Genomic DNA, 26,207 nt, shown 5'->3' on the forward strand with positions numbered 1-26,207 from the left:
GTGCTCATGAGTCTGTGTGCGTTCAAGTTTAAGTCCCCACCTGGGTATAAAAACAAGTACACACATACATTGTATTTAGGGGTTTATGGGGGCTTTTCATAGGTGCAATGTATTTTATACAGTAAAAACTGCTTATTTATAGTCAGTACCCCACCCATACACCTAAACCCAACCCTGAGAAGAAACTGCATTTTAATATTTTCATAAATATAAAATAATGTGTTATATTTTATCAAATAAAATAACGTCAAATCTAAATAACATCATATTTAAATATAAAATAACACAATTCGGTGTGATCGATAAGCATGTTTAGCCATAGGAAGCTCAATTTTGGTCTCTATCAGTGTGTGCATTCCAGTTTAAGTTCCCACTGGGGTATAAAAACAAGTACGCACACAAACACACATGTTGGAATTGGTGGTTTATAAGGACTTTCCATAGGTGTAATGTATTTTATGTAGTAAAAATCACTTATTACATGACCCTACCCCTAAACTCATCCCTCAGCAAATTTGGAACATGAAAAACAGCATTTAGCATGACTTTGAAGCATTTTGAATTACATAGACACAAGTCATGTCCTTGTAAACCACCCTAATAGAGCACAACTGGGTCATACCTACTGTTGAAATTTTATCTTTGCCATGATGACAGCATATAATATTTTACTAGAGATTTTTCAGGATACTCGTATTCAGCTTAAAGTGACATTTAAAGGCGTTATTAGGTAAATTAGGGTAATTAGGCAAGCCTTTGCATAATGATGGTTTGTTTTGTAGACAATGGAAAAAATAATAATTGCTTAAGCAGGCTAATAATATTGACCTTAATGGTTTAAAAAAAAACTGCTTTCATTCTAGCCGAAATAAAACAAATAAGAATTTCTCCAGATGAAAAAATATTATAGGAAATACTGTAAAAAATTCCTCGCTCTGTTAAAGATCATTTAAGAAATATTTGAAAAAGAAAATTCAAGAGGGAGAATATTTCTGACATCAGCTGTATGTCATTATACAAATTTCTGTCCCTGTAAACCAATAAACACACACACACACACACACACACACACACACGTGTACACAGCGTGATTCATGACCCACTCATTCAGCCCGTCTTTAGCCCAGTGGCCTGGATGACCTTACCCATGCAGGAGAGCTGCTGATGACGTCCGGCTAGAAAATCCTGCAATGTGCCGTAATTCAATAACAGAAGGCTGCTTCAATGTGTAGCTTGTTTCCATGTTGTTGGTGCCAGACAGGGAACGTCTGGATGCATTTCCAAGGATTTCTAAGAATTCATTAATACATTGGCTTCATTCATCAAATTAGTCGTAATCAGATTTGCCACTTTGTGGTTTTCTGGTGTCAGTGCGTAAACCATTAATACAACCAAATACCTCACTGATAAATATGTGAGTGAAACATCAAATTCAACAAGAAGATTTTAAGGTTTTAAGTAGCGATTCTTACTAACCAGTGTCTTACCACCTGCCTGTTTTTAAGATATTGGTTGTCTATTACTACATATAAAGTACTTCAGATTTTACTTTCCTAATAAAAGCCAATATCTAAACCCAATTGAAGTAGAGACAGTGTTTCCTCTAGGATTTTTTCCAGCTGTGGCGGCAAGCCTTTTTTGTTTATGTTTACACAGATCTACCAACTACCTGTGCCGTTATTTTAATGACTAATGCCACTGCTCGTGCACAAAACTTCTTGCACGCCCCCTCAAATATAAGCTGCTTCAAGAGCACAGAATTAATGTCTGTGCGTACAAGGTTTCCCTATCCATGAGAGCGAAAGTGAAAGTTAATAATTTATCTCTCGTTCTCGCGCTGTAGATGCTCAGTTTAACTGTTTTCTTGCTTGTGAAATGCTCAGTTTTTCCACTTACACTTACTTTACGTCATGTAAATAGCAAAATGCACCATGGCATGACACAACTGACTCTTAAAGGGAATGCGAGATGATACTCTGATTGGTTTATTCTCAAAACACACCTATAACTCATTAAGAAAAAAAGCTCCACCCTTTTAGACCATGTGCCATGGCGCAAAGCGGATTTTTCCGTCCTTATATTAACAAAAGTGGGTTCTGACACTGCGCATGGACCGTCAAAATAGAGCCCCTAGTGTCATTTCTTGATTTCTCTCTTTATTTATTTATTTATTTTTTGCTTTAATTTAACCATGCTTTTTCATTGTCAGAATAATGTATTTAATGTCAAAAGATGACACCTGCCTGTTTTGAGTTCAGTTTAAACACAGGATCTAGTGCTGCTTTTTGCCCACAGAGAGCGGGTGAGAAACACATCTGTAATCCCTGCATTGATTACCAAACATTTCCACCTGGGAATACCAGAAATGGAACAAGTATGACGTGGGCACAGGTAGCCTGTGGCGCAAAGTGGAATATGGTCCTCCCTGAGCTGCCCAGCACAACCTGCTGCGTACAGAGAGACACTTTTATACTGAGCTTAAAGCTAATGAGCTTTCTGTTTAGACAGCAGTTGAAAACACCGCATGTGCCCTTACTCAACGATAGAGCCCATAGTGCACTGGAGTTCTGAGAAAGAAAGAATCAACGACACAACAATATCCTATATTCTTTCTTTCTTTCTTTCTTTCCCTTCCTTCTTATCTTCTTTTCTTTTCTTCCTTCAATCCTTTTTTCATGTCTTTCCTCATTTTTTTCCTTTCCTTTTTTTCCTTTACTTAATTTTTTCCTTATTTCCTTTTCTTCCTTTTTTCTTCCTTCCATCCCTATTTTTTCCTTCCTTCCTTCCTTTCTTTTTTCGATTCTTCTTTTCTTTTTTCCCTTCCTTTTTCCATCATTTTCTTCCTTTTTTTTCTTCCTTCTTTCCTTCATTTTTTCCTTTTTATTTTTTCCTTTCTTCCTTCCTTCCTTCCTTCCTTCCTTCCTTCCTTCCTTCCTTCCTTCCTTCCTTCCTTCCTTCCTTCCTTTCTTTCTTCCTTCCTTCCTTTGTTCTTTCTTTCTTACCTTTCTATATTTTCCCTTCTTTCCACTTCTTATTTTTTCTTTCTTTCCTCCTTCATTCCTTTCTTTATATCCTTCCTAATTTTCTTCCTTCTTTCCTTCCTTATTTCTTCTTTCCTTTCTTTTTTTCTTCCTTTTTCCTTCATTTTTTCCTTCTTTCATTTTCTTCTTTTTTTCTTTTCTTCCTTGTTCCTTCCTTCCTTCCTTTTTCCTTCCTTACTTCCTTCCTTCATTCCTTCCTTCTTTCCTTCATTTTTTCCTTCTTTCATTTTTTCTTTTTTTCCTTCCTTCCTACCTTCCTTCCTTCCTTCCTTCATTTTCTTCTTGTCTTTCTTTCTTTTTTTCTTTCTTTCTTTCTTTCTTTCTTTCTTTCTTTCTATGGCATTTTTGATTGTATTGGTAATTGCATGCTTTGTAATTTAGTTGTAATTCAGTCATTCAAACGCTGCTGTGGTCATACGATTACACCCCCTTTTGCAGATTTGGCTAAATGGTTCTCGCTTAAACTGTAGATAAGAGGGATCATTGCATATAAACTTTTGACCTGAGTGACACCTCTTACCTGTCTTCTGTATGTGACAGCACTTGCTGTTGTGAGCGAGTAATGCTTGCACAGAACTACATTCTGAAAGATGTTTATATGCATCACTTCCTGTGTTTTGCACACTGACTGGGCTTCTTGCTGAATGGGGAAGACAGAAGAAAGAGTTTGAACGTCTCCAGATTGTTGCAAACTTGCTGACCTCAGATACAGGTGTTTTCTCAGGAGAACAAGAGAAGGTGGCAGATTCTCTTTTATCCCTGTTTTGATGTGCATGTGTTCACAGCTGTGTCTGTGTGTCATACCCAGGCATGTGTTTTGGGTAGAGCAAACTGTTCTTTATTTATTTAAAGGAACACTCCGATTTGATTTTGTTTTCAGGAAAGAGGCTTGCCTTAGAGCTAAAATTTTTGAGCACTTTTAGCTTAGCTTAGCATAAATTATTCAATCATCAGATTAGACCATTAGCATCTCACTCAAAATGAAAACATGAGTTTTGATAACTTTCCTATTTAATGCTTGACTCGACTGTAGCTACGTTGAGTACTATAACTGTTGGAAAATAAATCATTGCTATTTTTTGGCTAATATGGCTAGGAATTATACTCATTCTGGTGTAATAGCAGATGCAGTGATGTTATACAGCAGCTGAAAATAGTAATAGTAGTTTTCGTCACCTTAGTAAACAGTATAATTACTGAAAAGTTGAGCTTTAAACAGACCCCCTAGTTTGTCATGATTTTTTTGTGATTTTTGCCATAAAAATGACTGATTTTGTAGTGCTAGTTCCCGGAAATTTGTGGAAGTAAATGATATTTTATTTACCATATTAGGTAGCCTATTATGGTAGTTGTGCAATCTTCATGACACAAATCATAATATCTAAAAAAAAATTCTAAAACGTTAGGGATTGAGCCAAAGGAAGGTTGTATAACTCTTATTTTTACCCACAATCTTACTTTCTCTTTCTCAGATTTCACTCCCCGGAGCATCAGACAGTATGTACCCCATACATACAACATGCTTTAGGATTCCCTCTACTGTAATGCACCTAAAACAGGGATTTCCTTAAAACTGTCAATGGCAGAGAATCGTTTTCCCTAGTCAACGGCAAGGAAAGAGATAAGCAAAATCATTTATCAATTTGACAGACATGATAATACCAGTCATATATTGAAAGCAAAAATAATGTTCTTCAGTTTGGTCACGTCCAGTGGCCGTCATCCTTGAACCATCTCCATTGTTGTATAAGCTGCTTGCTTTTTTGTCTGTTCTATTTTCTCCGTTTGTTAGATGTTTGCTCCCACTTTCTTTTGTAGTCTGAAGTGCGTCAAATGCACAAAATGCCTGATTCGTGCTGTGTTATTCACTCGATTTGTGCCACAGGATGTCTAAGCGTATCTTTGCATTGACTTCACATGTAAATCACTCGCGCTTCATCCGCGTCTGCTTACTGCTGAGGCTGCAAATAAATTCTCCCCCACTTTCATGTAATGTAATGATTGTGAGGGTGTAGGTGAGGCTTTATTTTTCAAGAGACACTCCAATACATCACGTGCGCTACATATGCAACATCTATAATTCACGAAAAACAATTAATTACAAATTAAAACAAATATAATTTGACTATATGGTTTAGAATTGGATGTTTATTTTTTGCGATTATTTTGCGTTTAATGTAAGAATTTTGCTGGATCACAAAATTATTGGACATTTTTGTTGATTTTTCGTTGGATTCAGCAATCGCAAAAATGCAAAAAACTAGACAGTGGGTTTAAATGTCACATTTTTTGAGCAAGATGCTAATGGTCTAATCTGATTCAATGATTTATGCTAAGCTAAGCTAAAAGTGCACTGGCAAATCTGTAGATGGACTAAATTGGTTCAAAAATGGTAAAACTTGATGGTTTAACTCTAGGGGAGTTGTGAAATAAGCACATTTCCAAAAGGATTGGAGTGTTCCTTTGAGCATTCTTATTAGGCATAGGCCGGTATAAGATCCTGATGGTACGATAACCTTGGATAAAAATATCAGGGTTTCACGGTTTCGTGGTATTGTGATTACTGCTCTAATATATATTCTAATTTAAATATCTTGGTAAAAAATAAAAACTTTTTTCCTTTTTAAACACAATATATTTTATTTTGAGAAACATTTAAAATATGTTGGAACCGTAAACATGCCAGGCTAAATAATAATTGTCTTCAGTTGTTTACAAAAAATCTGATTTTTCTCAATTAAAATGGCATCTTTGGGTATATTTTCTGCTGGAGACACTGTTAAAAAAATCTTACACATACCTTAGGAACGGCATTGCAGATTTTTTTTCTCAAACCTCGGTATACCTTGAAAACGGTTATCGCCCCATGCCTAATTCCTTCACGCCTTGGGTATCATTTGATAAAATCTTGATTTTTGGATTGAAATTTGAAGGTTGTTTTTTTTAAAGCTTGTGTAGCTCGAGAAAGAATACTCATCACTGAAGACTGTCTGTTTGGCTACACGAGTTACTCATTGAATGTTCCCTTAACACGGTGTTCCAGCCAGGCACAGGGGAAAAAGTTTTTGACTTAATCAGCTGTAAATGTGACAGCTAGAAGCTAAAAACATTTTGTTGGTTGCTTGGTTGCTTGTTTTGATGGGTTTGGCCTTCAATGGCCTAAAATTCAACTTCACATAATTTTGGTTTTATGTGTTTTTTTTCTATGATTATGTCACAGCACAGCTTTTTTATGCTAGAGTTTATATGTGTGTTGGAGCTGTGAATCAGTGGCCAGATCAGTGTGTATTCAGAAATAAATGCTCAATTGGGTGATACTGTAGGATTCAATATAGTTTAAGTCATAAAAAGTCTGTAAGTAAATATCTGACTACACAAGAATTCGGAATTAAGTGATACTGTAAATGAACAAAAGCACTAAAGTATGTCTGTATCAGTTTTGACATGGTTTTCTTGTGTTTTTTGACAGATGACTCCTCAGCTAAAGAAGTTAGCAGGGTAAGTGAGGCATCGCTTTTGAGTGTGTGCTGTCTATGTGTGTTTCATTAACCCTGTAAAGACTGACATATGAAATAATGAAAACATTTGAAGGCAAACAATTTAAAAGGTTGAATGAAGACCTTGTTCAAGGATGTTTTTCACTTAAGGCAACCCTACTGATTCCTCGATACTGTAAGCCAATGCAATACAGCAATGAAAAGTGAACAAATAAATGTGTCTTTAAGGCCTGACGTATTTTATTTGATATTTATTTTTTAACATAATTCATGTAAACACTGACATAATCAGTAAATTCTAATTAAATGATCATCTTAAAATGTTAAAAACACTATATAAGTGGTGTAAAACTACATAATTGCTATGTGCTGTAAATACTGTACAGTATCTGACAAAACTCTTGTCTTCGATCCCTGAGCAATAAATAATAACTTGACTTCTCGTTGATCATTTGGAAAAGTGGCAGAAGGTAGATTTTTCCCATTAATCATCTGTTGAGCTGCATCCCAATCATCACAAATACTGCAGAAGACCTACTGGAAACTGCATGGGCCCAAGATCCTCACAGTTATCAGTCAAGTTTGGTGAAGGAAAAATCATGGTTTGGGGTTTCATTCGGTATGAGGGCGTGCGAGAGATCTGCAGAGTGGATGACAACATCAACAGCCTGAGGTATCAAGACATTTGTGCTGCCCATTACATTACAAACCACAGGAGAGGGCAAATTCTCCAGCAGGATAGCACTCCTGCTCATACTTCAGCCTCCACATCAAAGCTTCTGAAAGCAAAGAAGGTTAATGTGCTCCAGGATTGGCCAGCCCAATGACCAAACATGAACATTATTGAGCATGTCTAGGGTAAGATGAAGGATGAGGCGTTGAAGATGAATCCAGAGGATCTTGATGAACTCTGGGAGTCCTGCAATAACTCTTTCTTTGCCATTCCAGATGACTTTATTAATCAGTGATTGGAGTCATTGCAGAGATGTATGGATGCAGTCCTCCAAGCTCATGATGGAGTCAGACACAATATTCATTCTGTTTCCACTGCAGCATGACTTTATATTCTATACTAGACATTATTTCTGTTACGTTACAAGACTTTTGTGTAAGCAAAGTCAAACCTTACTGTCTTACTTAAATCTAAAAATCCTAGCATGATCAGATGGTAAAATAAGTGTAATCTAGAGGCCTTTGACTTTCAAATAAGCCACTTCTGATACCAAATGATCAAGTCCAGTTATTATTTGTTGTTCCTAAAACTATATATATATATATACATTTTACATATACATTTTGTGTGTGTGCATTTATATTTGCATAATAAATACACAGTACAAACCTTTATTCTATGTGTAATTAGGCAGGATTAATCGTTTAACAGCACTATAATATTCATTTTTTATGTTTCCGTTATAAAATTGGGAGCATCAGTTGGCATTTCTGTGTAGAGTTTGCATGTTCTCCTCGTGTTCAAGTGCTCTGGGTTTCCCCCACAAGTCTAAACACATGCGCTATAGGTGAATTGGGTAAGTTTAATGGTCCATAGTGTATGAGTGTGAATGAGTGTGTATGGATGTCTCCCAGTGATGAGTTGAAGCTGGAAGAGCATCTGCTGCATAAAACATATGCTGGATAAATTGGTGGTTCATTCCCCTGTGACGACCCCAGATTAATAAAGGGACTAAGCCAAAAACAAAATGAATGATGCAATGAATGAATGAATGAATGAATGAATGAAATAGGCATATCAAATTTGATGTCTTATAACTAAGCAGTAAGTTTACCTTAAAGAGACAGTACACCCAAAAATGAAAATTCCGTCATCATTTACTCACCCTTTACCAGTTTCAAACAGTGTTGATTTACTTTCTTCTGTTGAGCACAAAAGCAGATATCCTGAAGAAAGCTGAACACCACTGACTTCCATAGTATTTGTTTTTCCTACTATGGAAGTCTGTGGTTTTCAGCTTTCTTCAAAATATCTGCTTTTGTGTTTAATAGAAAATAAGAAAGAGATATTGAGTAAATTTGAGGTGAACTACCCCTTTAACTTAGTTACATCATGAGAAATCAATGTTGGAATGAAGTAGACCTCAAGGGGGAGCTTTTTAATGTAAAATGTGACCCCGTTATTAAAGTTTGTAGCAAAAGTGTGAACATTCTTGCCAAAAGGCACAGTGTCCCAAGTGGGGACAGTTCTCAAGGGAGATGCACTCATGGAACAGCGAAAAGTTTCAGCTAATAATTTCTCAGCAAGCACACACACACTCTCACAGCTGCTAAATATGAAAGTGTCTGTTAAATGACAAATGACTTGGAGAACTCAAACCATGTGACAGATTTATATGAGCAGAGGCAATGACCTGATAATGAGATCACTGGCACTTAAATGGGCTGATAGCGCAGACACACTCTCACACACTTAGGCCTGCTGATTTAGGGGACAGAGATGGAGAAGTTAAAGGGATAGTTCACCCAAAAACGAACATTTAGTCACTGTTTACTCTCCCACAAGAGGTTCCAAACCTGAGTTTTTTTCTTACAAGTGTCTTTCTGTAGAAGATGAAAGAACCATTGACTTCCATAGGTTGTCAAAACAAAGTAAGGTTGCTCACGAGTGCTCAAATGTTAGCAGGAAATGGCAATTTTTTAAATTGCAGTACCGATTGGCATCAAAGTTGATACTTTTGACAACCCTTATCCATAGCAGAAATAAACTATAGTCAATAGCTACAGGTTTTCAACATTTTTCAAAATATCTTACATTTACATTTAGTCATTTAGCAGACGCTTATATCCAAACAGACTGAAGAGGCATTTAGTGATACAACAAGAGGAAGTAATGCACACAAGAAGTGCTAATTATACAAATTAACTATTAGAAAGGAAGAGAATTTACAGTGCATCCGGAAAGTATTCATAGCTATTCACTTTTTCCTAATTTTTTTATGCTACAGCAATGTGCAAAAAAGGTTTTTTGAAATTGTTGCAAATTTATTAAAAATAAAAAACTGAAAAATCACATGTACATCAGTATTCATGGCCTTTGCTTAATACATTGTTGATGTACCTTTGGCAGCAATTACAGGCTTTTTGAATATGATGCCACGAGCTTGGCACACCTGTCTTTGGGAATTTTTGCTCATTCCTCATTGCAGTCCCTTTTAAGCTCTAGGTTGGATGGGAAGCGACAGTGTACAGCCATTTTCACATCTCTCCAGAGTTGTTCAATAGGATTTAGGTCTGGACTCTGGCTGGGCCACTCAAGGACATTCACTGAGTTGTTGTGAAGCCACTCCATTGATATTTTGGCAGGGTGCTTTGGGTAATTGTCCTGCTGGAATATGAACCGCCGCCCCAGTCTGAGGTCAAGAGCACTCTGAAGCAGGTTTTCATTCAGGACGTCTCTGTACATTGCTGCATTCATCTTTCCCTCTATCCTGACTAGTCTCAGTCTCAGACAAAGTGACCATCAGGTTATTGATCACCTCCCTGACTAAGGCCCTTCTCCCCTGATCACTCAGCTTAGATGACTGTCCAGCTCTAGAAAGAGTCCTGGTGGTTCAAACATCTTCCGGTTACAGATTATGGAGGCCACTGTGCTCATTGGAACTTTCAGAGCAGCAGAAATGTTTCTGTAACCTTCCCCAACCTTGCGCCTCGAGACAATCCTGTCTCTGAGGTCTACAGACAATTCCTTTGTCTTCATGCTTGGTTTGTGCTTTGACATGCACTGTCAATCTTAGGCCCTTATAAAGACAGGTGTATGCCTTTTTAAATCATGTCCAATCAACTGAATTGACCACAGGTGAACTCCAATGAAGCTGCTAAAACATCTCAAGGATGATCAGTGGAAGCAGAATGTACCTGGGCTCAATTTAGAGCTTCACGGCAAAGGTTGTAAATACTGATTTACATGTGATTTTTCATCTTTTTTATTTTAAATAAATTTGCAGCAATTTTCTCATTGCCATTATGGGTTATTGTGTGTAGGATTTTGGGGAAGTAAATTATTTAATCCATTTTGGAATAAATAAATACCAAAATTTGGGAAAAGTGAAGCACTATGAATACTTTCAGGATGCACTGTATTTATTTATTTAAATGCTCAAGTGTTCATTGAACAGAGATGGGTTTTTAGTTGTTGTTTAAATGATACCAGTGAATCAGCAGTCCATGTGGGAAAAGGAAGATCATTCCACCAATGAGGAACAGTGAATGCAAAGGTTCTGGAAAGTGACTTCTATTGTGTTTGACAGAAGAAGGAAACCCATGAAGGGTGAATAAACGATGAGAAAATTTAGATTTTTGCGTGAACGCCACTTTTAAAGGGCACCTATGATGAAAGTCAACTTTTGTAAGCTGTTTGGACAGAACTGTGTGTAGGTATGGTGTGTCTACAATCATACTAAAGTGATAGAAACATAACAAGACTCTTTTTTTTTAATTTTGTGATGTTAAAATATGATCCAAACCCCAATGATTTTGAAGCCTACCTCAACATGATGTAGGAGTGCAGTTTTTCCCGCCCACTGAATGGTTGACAGGTGCCATGTTTCTATAATAACATGTATACAAGTGTCCGGAGGACTTTTTTTTGCAAAGAAACTGAAATTGAAATACAAAAGTTTTATAAGTTTAAAATGTTTTTAAACAGAGCATGTCAGTAATAAAGACAGTAAAATCGCTATGTAATTCTTAACCGCTATAATCATGTATATGCATGTGTGTGTGTACATTTGTGTGTGACTCATCATTTCAGAAAGGCTTGAATAAACTCCACCACAAATCCAGCAAATAAACTTACTTGGTATTTTTGTCTAATGAGCTGTATTTCAGCTTCATTCAGACTTGCACGTAGGAACGATGGGTGGGGAGAAGCAGCTCATTTGCATTTAAAGCCACAGGCTACAAAAACAGCTACACTGTACTCAGACACCAAAATGGGCAGATTCTGGAGGCTAATAAATTATCTAATGGATATTTTGAGCTGAAACCAAATGCTTATCTTACATATTATAATAGGGGTAAATTAGGTGCCCTTTAAACAGAAAGGGAACGACATCTGAGAGCAAACAAGGACTTTTTGGAGAAGGACAGTGGGGACTTTGCTTGTCCTCAGTGCGTCACATGTTGGTCGGCATAAACAGGATGCGTAGGGAGCCATTCCCATGGGGGAGCACCTCACACACACCCCTCGTCCACCGGCCCACTCTGACCTTTCACACAGCGCCAGAAATAGACATCCATGCTTTGGACTGCCATTCACTGCTCATGAAGTGGAGACGCTCTGCAAATAAAAAACAACCAGCTAAAGTACAGTTGAAGTCCGAGTTATTAGTATGTGTTTTTTTCAACACATTTTTAAACAAATTAATTTTAATAACTCATTCCTAATAACTGATTTCATTTATCATTTGCATGATGACAGTGCCTAATACTTGACTAGATACTTTTGAAGAGACTCGTATTCAGCTTAAAGTGACATTTAAAAGCTTAGGTTGATTAGGTTAAGTTAGGTTAAGTTAGGGTAATTATCATGGTATAACAATGGTTTGTTCTGTAGACAAAAAAAATTATATTGCTTAAATGGCACCTATTTTACCCCTTTTTCAAGTCTTTTGTGTCTTTAGAGTGTGTCTGTAAAGTTCAGCTTAAAACACCCATCAGAATATTCATTATATATTTCAAAATATTAGAATTTTCTGATCTTAACGCTATGTAGCTGTTTTTGTTGCATGTGCCTTTAATGCTGGTTCTCCTGGCCCACCAATCCCACGTGCCTGTCAGAGTGTGCCTCAATCTCCGCCTTGGCTGCGTCAGATAAACAGCACAGTGACAGACATGAAGGAAGCAGATCTCACGTAACATTTGTGAGAAATACTACAGTAAGAACTTCCCCAATGATTATTTAATGTATTTGTTGTGGAGTTAATTCAAGCCTTTTTGCAACAATGAGTCGCATAGAATGTCATTACAAAGTTTTTTGCACGGCAAATGTGACAGGATACCGGTTAATATCCACTGCTGTATGGATATCCGTTATGTTAGTGTACAAAATAAACATGATTTAACATTTACAATTGTACTGACACATGGCTGTGCTGATAAAGTTGGTTAAATCGCTGTAGTTCATTACAAACATGCACTGATTTAAAAACGTTTTAAACTTGTTAAACTCATTCTTTATCAGATTTGATGATGATTGATCACAGAGCGCTAAACAGATCTTTTATTCCCAGTTGCTTTGCGCACGTCCTCTCTTGTTGATATGTATACGTGTTACTACAGGGACATGTTAATATGCGGCTGTCAATCAACTTGGTGGGTGGGGAAACCACACTCCTACGTCATGTTGTGGTGGGCCTCAAAATGGGAGGGGTTTGAATTCTATTTTAACATCAGGAAATGTAAAACAAGAGACTTATTGTGTTTTTATCACTCCAATATGACTGTAGACCAGTGGTAGGGAACCTCATGTGGCGCTTTGACCAAAAATATGTGGCTCTCCAGCGGTAAAGTCTAGATTGGATATGCGGCCGGCCGTAAGTGTGATATGCACATTAATATTACAGCATTTTTGATGACACTATATAAAAATAATTACATTTTTACAGTACTGTGACGGTTGGGTTGGGTTAGGGTGGGAGTAGGCGTTAAAAATACAATTTATTGGGTAATTTAATAGATAACATAAATAATGCTTGGTAAAACCCCTGTTTTTACTGTGCTGTGACGGTTGGGTTTAGGGTTGGGGTGGAGGTGGACATTTATTAAATAACATGAATACAATTTTGTAAATAATATAAATAATTCTCATTAACTAGCAACAACCCCTCTCCAGCTGTCTTCCTTCAATAATATTTTACTGTTCAAAATATAATAACCGTCACTAGAAATCAGTTTCCTATCGAAAATACAATTATAATTCCCTCTTTATTGTCCTTTTTTTTAATTTATTTATTTTTTTTTTTTTACAGCAAATTGAAAGAACTCTGTTAACAATAATAGGATGTTCTTTCTCCGTTCATGGACTTGCTCAACATGTGATGCTTTATATTTGTTTTTTAAGTTGTGTATGGACATACATTAAGGTTTTGTTTAAACCTGTAATATTTACAGTAGTAATTCAGTAGCAGATGCATTTTTTTAAAGAGGCATTTTGAGATAAACATGCATCCGAATGGCTCTTAAAAAAAAGTATTTGCTAAAAAAAAAATCAGAAATGGCTCTTTTTTGAAAAAAGGTTCCCGACTTCTGCTGTAGACGCACTATACCTGCACATAGTTCTGTCCAAACAGCTTACTTTGATTTTCATCATAGGTGCCCTTTAAGGGGGCTAATAATATTAAAATGTGTTTAAAACAATATAAAAACTGCTTTTATTTAAGCTGAAATAAAACAAATAAGACTTTCTCCAGAAGAATATATGTTATTGGGAATACTGTGAAAAATTCCTTGCTTTGCTAAACATCATTTGGGAAATATTGGGCGGGGAAAAAATTATCATTTTAACTTTGACTGTACATTCATATTGACCTAGGATGGGGCCTGTATTCTCAAAACATGTCATCTTAACACTAAAAGCTGTAAACCTAAAACACAGTAACAGTTTTCTCTAAAAATCTATTCACAAAGTTGAGAGTTTAGCTAAAAGTAAGGGTGGGGTCAACCTCGTTGCAATGGATGATGTCTGCTTTGGCTTATTATCTATGCAAACCGTGATTGCCCTATAAGGGAGGAGCTTCTGTCAGAGATGTATTCATAGAAACATAATAGAGTGCTGTAGTATGTTGCCACATTCAAAAAAAAGAGTTTTAAAATGCAGTCTAAGTGTCACTAATTAAAGGGATAGTTCACCCAAACCTGAACATTTGGTTAATATTTACTCACTTTTTACTTGTTTCAAAGTTATATGCATTTCTTTTTTTAATTAAACACAAAAGAAGTGATACAACATAATATTTTGAAAAATAAAACCTGTAACCATAGACTTCCAAAGTCAGGGGTGCTGCTAGGGGGTGAAAGCTAGGATGATTCCAAGGGTCCACGCCATTTTGGGGCCTCCAGAGTTACTATTAGGGCCCCTCCAATGTCAACCCCTCTCCCTCCTCCTTACAACTTTGGTCAGCAACTCCCTACCCCGATCTTCACTTTCGTTCACGGCACCATCAGAATGTTGTAATATGGCTTGTGCCAGCCAGCGGCACCCCTGTCAACAGCATTTGTTTTTTCTACTATGGAAGTCAATAGTGGCGACACGGTGGCTCAGTGGTTAGCACCGTCACCTCACAGCCAGAAAGCTCACTGGTTCGAGTCCCGGCTGAGCCAATTGCCATTTCTGTGTGGAGTTTGCCTGTTCTGGCCGTGTTGGTGTGGGTTCCACAACAGTCTAAAGACATGTTGTAAAGGTAAATTGAATAAGCTAAATTGGCCATAGTCTATGTAAATGTATGGGTGTTTCCCAGTACTGGGTTGCAGCTGGAAGGGAATACACTGTATAAAACATATGCTGGAATAGTTTATGGTTCCTTCCACTGTGGCAACCCCTGATAAAAGGACTAATCCAAAGGAAAAATGAATGATGAATGGTTACAGTTGTCAGCATTCTTCAAACTATCTACTTTTGTGTTCAACAGAAAAAAAGAAGCTCATAATGGTTTGAAACCACTTACATAAAGTAAGATCAATAGAGTAAATAGTGAGTACATTTTTGGGTGAACTATCCCTTTCAACTAGTGTATGTTCAGCCTCAAACATCTACTCATGGTAAACAATTTGTGGCTAAAATATTTATTTCAAAAAGCTGATATTGAAAATATGATCGTCAACCAAAATGTATTTCAGAATGTTCAAGCAGTAATGTACAGTGCATGTCAGAAGTGTGTTTATTGTGTACAGCACATGTGCATGTGTATGTGTGTGTTTGTTGTGTCCAGCAGTACCAGGACACAAATATGCAGAGCGTCGTTTATGAGCTCAACAGCTACATGGAGCAGCGGCTGGACACTGGAGGAGACAACAAACTACTGCTCTATGAGTTGTGCAACATCATTAAAACAGGTCAGAGCCTTTCTGTCACACACAAAACACACACTAACACTTATGCACAAACACATATGCACAAAAACGCACACTTCGGATGAAAGGTAGTTCAGCCATTCACTGAATTACTCAAGTACATTTCTTATTAATATTATTAAACAATGATATGTATGGTAATATATTAGAAGACAACTTGACAATTCTCAAGTAGGCATAATACAAGAATTTTTGAACAATTTTGCAGAGGTAACTTTCATTTAATAGAAATGTGCTCAAAAATTTAATCGAAAAGAAATGCATGTAAATAGATTTTCAGATGCTCAGAGTCCCATTGTATTTTTTTGTGGGAACTGTACTATTGAAAGGTTTAGGAAAATACAGGGTTTACAAATTTACAGGGTCTATTAGGCATTGATTTGAGAAAAATACTATATTTTATATTGTCATTTAGAGCATTTTTAATGACATTCGATAATAATAACAAATGTTTTCATTTATTGTGTTGGAAAATCAGGGTTATTCCACAAAATATTGATTTCATATTCCTTCTGAATTGGTTTTGTGTTGGTAAAAAAACTTTAAATTACTTCTTATTTTTTACTAAGAAGAAATATCTTTATTTCCTGGAGATGAATTGCAGCTGGAAGGGCATCCGCTGTGTAAAAACATGCTGGATAAGTTGGCGGTTCATTCCACTGTGGCGACCCCGGATTAGTAAAGGGACTAAGCCGAAAAGCAAATGAATGAATGAATGAAAGAAATATCTTTAGTAAGGACGGCATGTAGGCTCAGTGGTTAGCACTGTCGCCTTACAGTAAGAAGGTTGCTCGTTGTTTGTTCTCCCCGTGTTGGTGTGGGTTTCCTCTGGGTGCTCCGGTTTCCCTCACAGTCCAAACACATGCGCTATAGGTGAATTGAATAACCTAAATCGGCCATAGTGTGTGTGTGAATGTGAATGTATGGGTGTTTCCAAGTACTGGGTTGTGGTTTGAAGGGCATCCGCTGTGTAAAACAAATGCTGGATAAGTTGGTGGTTTATTCTGCTGTGGAGACCCCTGATGAATAAAGGGACTATGCCAAAGTAAAATGAATGAATGAATGAATGAAATGTCTTCAGTAGTGTACAGAATTTTATTTATTTTTTACTCAACAAATTAAAAATCCAGTGAAACAGAGAATTGCCATTTTCTAAGAGCTGTATATTATATATACAAATATGTTGGTGTTGTATTTGCAGACTGTTGCTCAACAATATAGTACTATACACTACCTGACATAAGTTTTGTTGTGGATCCCAGTTTTAAGAGCAACAACTTAACTTCTCGTTGATCATTTGGAAAAGTGGCAGAAAGAAATTTTTCTAAATTATCAGCTGTTGAACCTCATCCCAATCATCACAAAAACTGCAGAAGACCTACTGGAACCTACATGGACCCAAGATTTTCACAGAAATCAGTCAAGTTTGGTGAAGGAAAATCATGGTTTGGGGTTACATTCAGTATGGGGGTGTGCAAGAGATCTGCAGAGTGGATGATCAACATCAACAGCCATCAACAGCTGCTCATTACATTACAAACCACAGGAGAGGGTAAACTCTTCAGCAGGATAGCGCTCCTCATACTTCAGCCTCCACATCAAAGTTTCTGCAAGCAAAGAAGGTCAAGCTGCTCCAGGATTGGCCAGCCCAGTCACCAGAGATGAACATTATTGAGCATGTCTGGGGTAAGATGAAGAAAGCACTGAAGAAGAATCTTGATGAGCTCTGGGAGTCCTGCATGAACGCTTTCTTTGCCATTCCAGATGACTTTATTAATCAGTGATTTGAGTCATTGCAGAGATGTATGGATGCAGTCCTCCAAGCTCATGATGGAGTCAGACACAATATTCATTCTGTTTCCACTGCAGCATGACTTTATATTCTATACTGGACATTATTTCTGTTAAATGACAAGACTTTTGCCTAAGCAAAGTCAGACCTTGCTGTCCTAATTAAATCATTCAAAATCAAGGCATGATCATATTTTATTTTGGTAAAATAAGCGTAATCTAGAGGCCTTTGCCTTTCATATAAGCCAACTTATTATTTGTTGTTCCTAAAACTTGAATAGGCGACAAGACTTTTGTCAGGTAGTGTATGATTAGTGATCTGATCGAATTGTATTATTAGTCATCTGGATCAAAACCGGTTTTGTTTAGGGTTGCTTGCACTTTTTGCATGAACACATGCTGCTGTGTAAAGCTTAAATGTGCAAAGACAGCAGCTGCCTTACAGATGGAGGTGAATCCAGGTTATAATGTCTAAGTACGGGTGTTCCCCTTCTCTCTCTCTCCACACACACACACACACACACACACACACACACACACACACACTGATGGAGCAGCGCACAGCCTGTCACTTCTCATCCACCCACGCTTCATCTGCTGGCTGCTGGGATTCAGAGCGTCCCCCTGCTCCGCTCTCTCACACACACACACACACACACACACACACACACACACACACACACACACACACACACACACACTGTGCAGAGCAGAGCTTGTCCTTTTGTGTGGAAGGCTTCAGCAGTGTGTGGTACTGTTTTATGTGTTTGAACTGTAACTCAACTCAAAAGCAAAAACAACAGCCGTAGAAACAAACAGTGCATGGTTTATTATGGAGTTAATTGTCAAAGGGTTTTACTGTGACCCTGATAGTAAACCTACATGCTGGGAAATATATAAATAATTGTGTTTTCACATGGAATAAAAGAGAAATCACTTTTGTTTTTATGAATTTATTTTACTTTATTTATATTTATATTTATTTTACTTTATTTATTTTACTTTAAATGTTCGTAATTCATTTATATAAATTTATATTTATTTTACTTTATGTACTTGTGTATTTATTTGTTTATTTATTTATATAATTTATATTTGTTTAACTATTTATATTTTATTTATCTATTTATTGTACTTTATTTATTTATTTATGATTAATATAATTTTATATTTATTTTACTTTATTAATTAACTAATTAATAATAATTGTTAATTAATTGTTTATTCATTTATTTATATTTATTTATATTTATTTATTCATTCATTTATTAATTCATTTTCTTTTTGGGTTAGTCTCTTTAATAATCAGAGGTCGCCACAGCAGGAATGAACCGCCAATTTATTCAGCACATGTTTTACGCAGCGGATGCCCTTTCAGCTTCAACCCAACACTGGGAAACACCCATACGCACTTGCACACACTTCACATACACTTAGGCCAATTTAGCTTAATTAGTTCACCTGTACCACATGTCTTGGACTGTGGGGAAAGCCGGAGCACCCGGAGAGGTTCGAACCAGCGACCTTCTAGCTGTAAGGCGATTGTGCTACCCACTACGGGACTTTATATTTTTCTTTCTTTCTTTCTTTCTTTCTTTCTTTCTTTCTTTCTTTCTTTCTTTCTTTCTTTCTTTCTTTCTTTCTTTCTTTCTTTCTTTCTTTCTTTCTTTCTTTCTTTCTTTCTTTCTTTCTTTCTTTCTTTCTTTCTTTCTTAACATGGATTTCTGTTGTAAAATAATGCACATGTGAAATGTAACATGTTACCAAATAATATGTTCATTTGTATCAGACACTTAAAATAGTAAATTAGTCAAACTAATTCTCACAGTAAATGAAATTTAACTCCGGTGTCTTACCCATCATGGCCTCTCAATCATCCCCATCCAGCTGGTGTGTGGTGAGCACACTGGCACCGTTGTCCTGTGGCTGCTGTCGCATCATCCAACTAGATGCTGCACACTGGTGGTGGAGTGGGAAGATCCCCCACCCTCATGATTGTGAAGCTCTTTGTGTGTGTGTGTGTGGCCATGCATGATAAATGCGCTATGTAAATACACAATACTTACTGTACTTATTTACTTTCATGTTGAAAATATCTGGGAAATTTGAATAGCTTTTATTAGTCATTTTGCTCCAAGTCTTATTTAATTTCTGACTCCAGTTTAAACTCTTTTACTCATTCAACTCCCTTCATATTTTCTGATCCTTTTCTCTTTTTTTTTGCTTGACATTCTGTCAGTCCTTCGGGATACTCAAGTCTTCTTCAAAAGCAAGAAAGTCTGTGAAACACATTAGCCATGTGTATTATCACTTTGCTCTTTATGATTTTCCTCGAAATGTCATGAAAGTGATGCAAAACGGCTTCATGTGTTCAGGAATTTTTTTTTCAGGATCTTTACATTTTGATGATGCATCTGCCTCAGGCACTCGACATGTTTTCATTTTGTTTTTTGTTGTTTTTCCACAGCCACAAAAGCTGACGGATTTGCACTTTACTTCCTTGGAGAATGCAACAATGTAAGTGTTTTTAATACGTATTTTCTTGAAACAATTTATTATTATTATTATTTCTTTAGTACATTTTTTCATTTATTTGTTTAATTACATTTTTAAAATATATTATACAGAGATGGTGTAGTTTATGTGACCCTAAATGACAAAATCTTATTATGTACAGCTATATTTTTAGCAATAGCCAAAAATACATTGTACAGGTCAAGGTTAGAGTTTTTTTTTTTATGTGTAACTCAATTTAAAAATATAGACATTATTTATTTGTTTTAGATTTTTTTTAAACGTTACTATATTTGTTTTCATTTTTTTTATAAACATTATTTTTGCCATTTGTTTTAGACATAACTGGTCTTGGCATAGAAGTGGAATTAATATATATTATTATTATTATTAATATTATTATTATTTATTTATTTATTTTTTTTATTATTATTATTTTAGGTGCCACAAATGCAAAATAACATAATGATATGTGCTTAATCTTTAAAATATGAAGTTTTGAAAATAGAAATCATAAATTATTTTTTAACAAATACTAATATATTATAAATTAATATTATAATATAAGTGTTATTATTTTTTTATAATATTATTTTTATAATTTTTTTTATTTCTAATTCATTTTTGACAAATCTGATCTTGACATAGAAACGTGGAATTTATTTATTTATTTATTTTTATTTTTATTTTTTTATTAATTTAATTTCATTTAATTTTTTATTTTAGGTGCCATAATTGCGTAATAACATAATGATATGTGATTAATCTTATAAATATAACATTTTGAAAATTAAAAATAAATACATTTAAAATTTAAACTTAAACTTAAATGGTTTAAATAAATTATGGTAAATTCTTTTTAACAAATATTAATATTATATTATAAATAAATATTCTAATCTAAAGAGTGTTGCATTTATTTATTACTCTTTTATTTACATATGTAAATTTCTGTTTGTTTTAGACAGATCTGTTCTTGATACAAGAAAATTATTTATTTATTTATTTATTTATTTATTTATTTATTTATTTATTTATTTATTTATTTATTTTAGGTGCCATAAATGCATCCAAACATAATAACATGTATGGGGTGTGTGAACACTTAACACACCCCACACAGACTCTTCCATACCCCTCACTGCACACCATCAATATGTAGCATGCACTGCACTTTAACCAATCCATACTTAAAACATTACTGCCTCCAACTATGGGTACACCCATTCATTGTACATATCACTGACAATTTTACATTGTCCTGTTATTATTATTTTATTATTATTATTTTTTTATGAGAAGTATGCTGTTGTATTTGGAGCAGCACCTAAGCTTTTCAATCATCATATCACACGCTGCTGATGATGTGACAGTAAAAGTGATTTGATTTGATAATATGGGATTAGTCTTATAAGTATGAAGTTTTGGAAATAAAAATCATGAAGGATTTAAATAAATTATGATTACTTTTTTAACAAATATTAATATTATATTATTAATTAATATTATAATATAAATAGTATTATATATGCATCTTACTCTTTTATTTACATTTTTACTTTCTAATACCTTTCCCAGTACTGGTTTGCAGCTGGAAGGGCATCCGCTGCAGGAACGTGCACAGATAGGGCTCAACATGTTGGATAAAAAGGGCCCCTCAAAAATGAACGAGAGTGCATTCTGGTCTTCAGTTTGTAAACCCCCCATCAAGTTTACCCTTGATGAATAAAGGGACTAAGCTGAAGGAAAATGAATGAACCAATTTCTATTACCATTTGTTTTAGACAGATATGTTCTTAACAAAGACACGTGGAATTTATTTATTTATTTATTTATTTATTTATTTATTTATTTATTTATTTATTTTTATCTATTTATTTATTTATCTATTTATTTTTATTTTAGGTGCCATAAATGCATATTAACATACAGATATGTGATTCATCTTTTGCATATAAAGTTTAAAAATATATAAATCATAAATGATTTAAATAAAAATGTTTATAGAAAATGGTCAATAAGACAATTACTAGGTTCTAGGTTTTCTCAAACAGAAAATACATTCTCATAAAACACATTCCTTCACAATAACACAAATAATATTCTTTATTATGACTTCAACATTCCACAGTTTATAATAATCTAGACGTGAATGTTTAGAAAAATAAATAATGGAAATAGTTTATGACTGCTAGTGAACTCATTCATTCTTTAGATTCTTTAAAAAAAAGCCCAGATGCTTCAATGAAACTAGCAACAATCTATATTTTGTCAGCTAAAACCGATGTCTGAGCGGTGAAGCATCAGAGGTCTAAAGATCATGAGAAACATAAACTCAGCCAAGAGACTGCAAAGCTTCCAGTGCTCGTCTACATCTTCTGTTTGTCTCTAAATGGCCTGGTATTTCTATAGCATTAAAACACTTGAGACCCCTGCTATGTTCATTTCCTCTTCATCCCTTTACTCTTTCCCTTTGATGGCCTGTATTTTGACCAATCAGATAACAGATAATGCAGTTTGTGAAAAGGCTTCTCTTTGGCGTAATCTGTCTTATTCGTTCATTCATTCATTCTTTCATTCATTTATTCATTTATTTATCCATTCATTCATTTTCTTTTCAGTTTAGTCCCTTTATTAATCAGGGGTAGCCAACTTATCAACTTACAGTTAATAATAATAATAATAATAATAATAATAATAATAATAATAATAATAATGATAATAATAATAATATATTAGTGTTATATTAGTATTATTGTAGGAATCCCAGTGGTGCAGTGGGTAGCACAATTGAATGAATAATTAGTATTATTGTTATTATGATTATAATTATTATTATTTTGCTTTATATTATTATTATTATTTATTATTATTATTAATAAACTATTATTAATAGTTTATTATTATTTAACTATTTTTTATTATTTTATTATTATGATTGTTTTTATTATTATATTACTATTATTGTTGTTGTTATTATTATTATTATTATTATTATTATTATTGTTGTTGTTGTTGTTGTTGTTTTGTTCTTATATTATTATTATTATTAATATTTATATAATAATTATTATTTATTATACATATATAATATTATTATTATTATTGTTATTATTACTATTAATTATACTATTGTTGTTGTTATTAATATAATTATTACAGCTATTTCTGCTACTTTCAAACAAATATTTAATTATTATTATTATTATTATTATTATTATTATTATTATTATTATTATTATTATAGTAGTATTATTATAATATTATTATTTTTTTAGATTACTATTATTATTATTTTATTTTTATTATTCATGATTATGTATACAGTATATGTGTATATTTTTACTGACTGTAGTTCATGTATTCTGTCAATCTGTTCATTTGGTTTTGCTCGATTAAAAAAAACTAAAGGAAAGTAATGAAGTGATGCATCGACTTTTGCTGTAATTATTTTGCCTGTCTTACTTTTAAATGTATTTATTTTGTGTCTTAATGTTTTAGGCCGTGTTGTTTATTAGTAGTACTGTATATAGATTAGGCTTTTTTACAGTACCCAAAATAGACAAAAATATTTAGCCACAGCCGCCAGTCAAGATATGTTTTTGTTTTTCTTTTAACGTCATGCAGTTTTGTTGTTTTCCCTGTCACAGAGTTTATGTTTGTTCACTCCGACGGGGGCAAAAGAGGGGCTTCCTGGGCTCATCCCCTCTGGTCCCATTACGTTTGGGACCACCATCGCCGCTCACGTTGCAAAGACACGCAAGACACTACTTGTAGAGGACATCATGGGGGTGAGACACATGCTGTTGTGCTTTTTTACACTAAAGCTCAGTGGACCCTTTTCACATTTCCGGGTTTCTCAGTAGCGGAAGTCGTCACAGTAGGGTAAACTTACAGCGCAGCAAATGCGAGAGTGCAACAAATAATCTTTTTACATTCCTATTTGCTGAAATAATAAAAGAAAAACATACAGATGGTGTTATCAAGACTTTCAGATGAAGGAAAAAGTAGTTTGAGACTGATAACGGCAGCCAGAAGAAAGAATAATGTTAAATGTACTGTCCTGCCCCATAGACGCTGCATTAGAAACACCTCACATAATAATTCATTAAATATGATGTAAAGATGATATAATACATACATAAATGCATATAAATGTTCATATGTTTTTACTAAATATTTGAATATTAAAACGTTTAAGGATTTAAGATGCTGATGGCCTGTTAAATACGTACAAACAGTCTTGTGAAAAGGGTCCATTTGACAGTACAAATGATTCTTGTTGAATAAATGGACTGGATGTGAAAGTCAGGATGACACTTAAACCATGTCTACACTGGAAGCAACCAATAGTGTGTCGTGCCAGATCCAGTTTGTCAAACACTGGAGCGTTTAAGCTTCGTGTCATCTTGAATATTCACTGACAGAGACTGTTCAGCTGTGGGCTAGAAGCTAATATGATGTAAAAATGCCTATATATTTATAGTTAAAGTCAGAATTGTTAGCCCCCCTGTATATTTTCCTCCCATTTCTGTTTAACAGAAAGATTTGTTCAACCCATTTCTAAACATAATAATTTTATTTGCTCATTTCTAATAACTGATTTCTTTTATTAGTTATTACCTTTAAAAGGTTCTTTAGAATTTTAGTTGACCATAAATACCTAATGATAGAATATATTTAATATCTATGCCTCTAATATCCAAAATAGTTTATTGTGGTCTTCTGAGTTACAGAAGGCTAGCATCATTATTTTATTTTATTTTATTTTATTTTATTTTATTTTATTTTATTTTATTTTATTTATTTATTAATTAATTAATTAATTTATTTATCTATTTATTTATTTATTTATTTTATTCATTTATTTATTTATTTGTTTGTTTGCTTGTTTATTTTATTCATTTATATTTATTTATTTTTCGCATTAGATATATTGTCTAATGAAATTCAGCGCCAATATTTCATTGCTCCCTATTATTACTGTCGTTTTCATAAAATGGGCAGAGTAAACATTTATACAGTTTGCTTGCTAACTGGTTCAGTTAGACTTACTGTAAAGCTTAACTGGGTGCATTTTATAGTGATAGACACTCCGCAACTGGATATTTTGATAACTGCTTGTGTAGGCTATTTGATTTGTTCACACTCTGTCTTGGTTATATTGTGTGATGGAAGGATTGTGTATGCGCGTCATTTTGAGTCCTGCAGGCGTGCGACCGAGACAGCGCTTCAGCCATACAGTGATTCCGTCTATCCTAGCTTGTGTTACTACATGAACAAGTGTATCAATGATGAAGACTGAATTTTGTTTGTTGTTCTACAACGAGCTTGGTTAGCCTGCCTTTGACTGGACAGTTCTCGCGTTAGTACCGAAATAAGGGATTGTCCTGGAAAACTTGGGACATCTGATGACTCTTATGGGCTGCTCAATATTCTGATTGGCCACTCTGAGTCCCTGTTTAGCACCGGCGTCACTGTTTTTGAACAGTACCGAACCAAAAGGAATACTTCACATAAAGCATAACACAAAAAGGTGTTTCCTGTGTCATAGCGCAAATTAATTCTTCAGCCAATCAAGGGCCCCCTTCTTCCGTGGGCCCCGGGACTTCAGCCCCGCCTAGCCTTTAAGTTAATCCGGAACATTTTTCCTCTGGCCAAACTTCTTGTGCATAGCTGCAGTCTTGGCACCGGAGGCTGGAGAATGCTGGACGAATGCTGGTTGTCCATCGTGGAGAAGCTGCAGGTGTGAGTTGGTGACCGGCGGGTGTTCAGGCTGGCCCACGGGATCAGTGTGAAGATTTGTATGTCCCTGTGGTCTTTCAGGAATCAGTCTCACGCTCTCTGCTCCTCCATTACCACCACATCATCAGCTCACGATACGGCCTGATCCAGGATTATAGATACCTTGGCATAACCTCTTCACAGGTCTAGGCTTTACACAGGATTTAGACAAAATAGTTTGGATCATTTACAGATTGTTTTATTAGTTATCAAGATCGGGCAGCAATGATGCTAGCACAGAGTCAAGAGTCTTCAGCTTGTGCCAATGACTTGCAGACAGCTTTCCCTTCACATGAAATCACCCAAACCCAACAAACTAATTGCCACCATGATCACGAGTCACAGCAGTAGAGCATTGTTGCCAAAGCTGCCGTAGATCTGCATTCCCCAATCCCACTATTGCCAGAGATTTGGAGAAAAAACTGCATTTGGCTTAAAATTATTTATAGACAGTAGCTAACATTTTATAATGTTAGCCTTCAAATGACAAATATTA

At 35.0% G+C, this 26,207-nt stretch overlaps 1 protein-coding gene across 7 annotated transcripts in view; it reads left to right on the top strand.

The window, feature by feature from the left end:
* pde10a (phosphodiesterase 10A) overlaps nucleotides 1–26,207 on the top strand; it is a 152,623-nt gene that overhangs the window by 92,393 nt on the left and 34,023 nt on the right. For 4 of the 7 annotated variants that reach the window (XM_087277719.1, XM_087277722.1, XM_087277721.1 and 1 more), the window contains 4 exon segments: nucleotides 6,511–6,539; nucleotides 15,484–15,604; nucleotides 19,881–19,930; nucleotides 23,578–23,718. In XM_087277719.1, coding sequence (XP_087133845.1) covers nucleotides 6,511–6,539; nucleotides 15,484–15,604; nucleotides 19,881–19,930; nucleotides 23,578–23,718 — 341 coding nt within the window. 7 annotated transcript variants of the gene reach the window in all.

The sequence above is a fragment of the Danio rerio genome, chromosome 13 (assembly GCF_052040795.2).
Source record: "Danio rerio strain M-AB ecotype USA chromosome 13, GRCz13ab, whole genome shotgun sequence".
Classification (NCBI taxonomy): domain Eukaryota; kingdom Metazoa; phylum Chordata; class Actinopteri; order Cypriniformes; family Danionidae; genus Danio; species Danio rerio.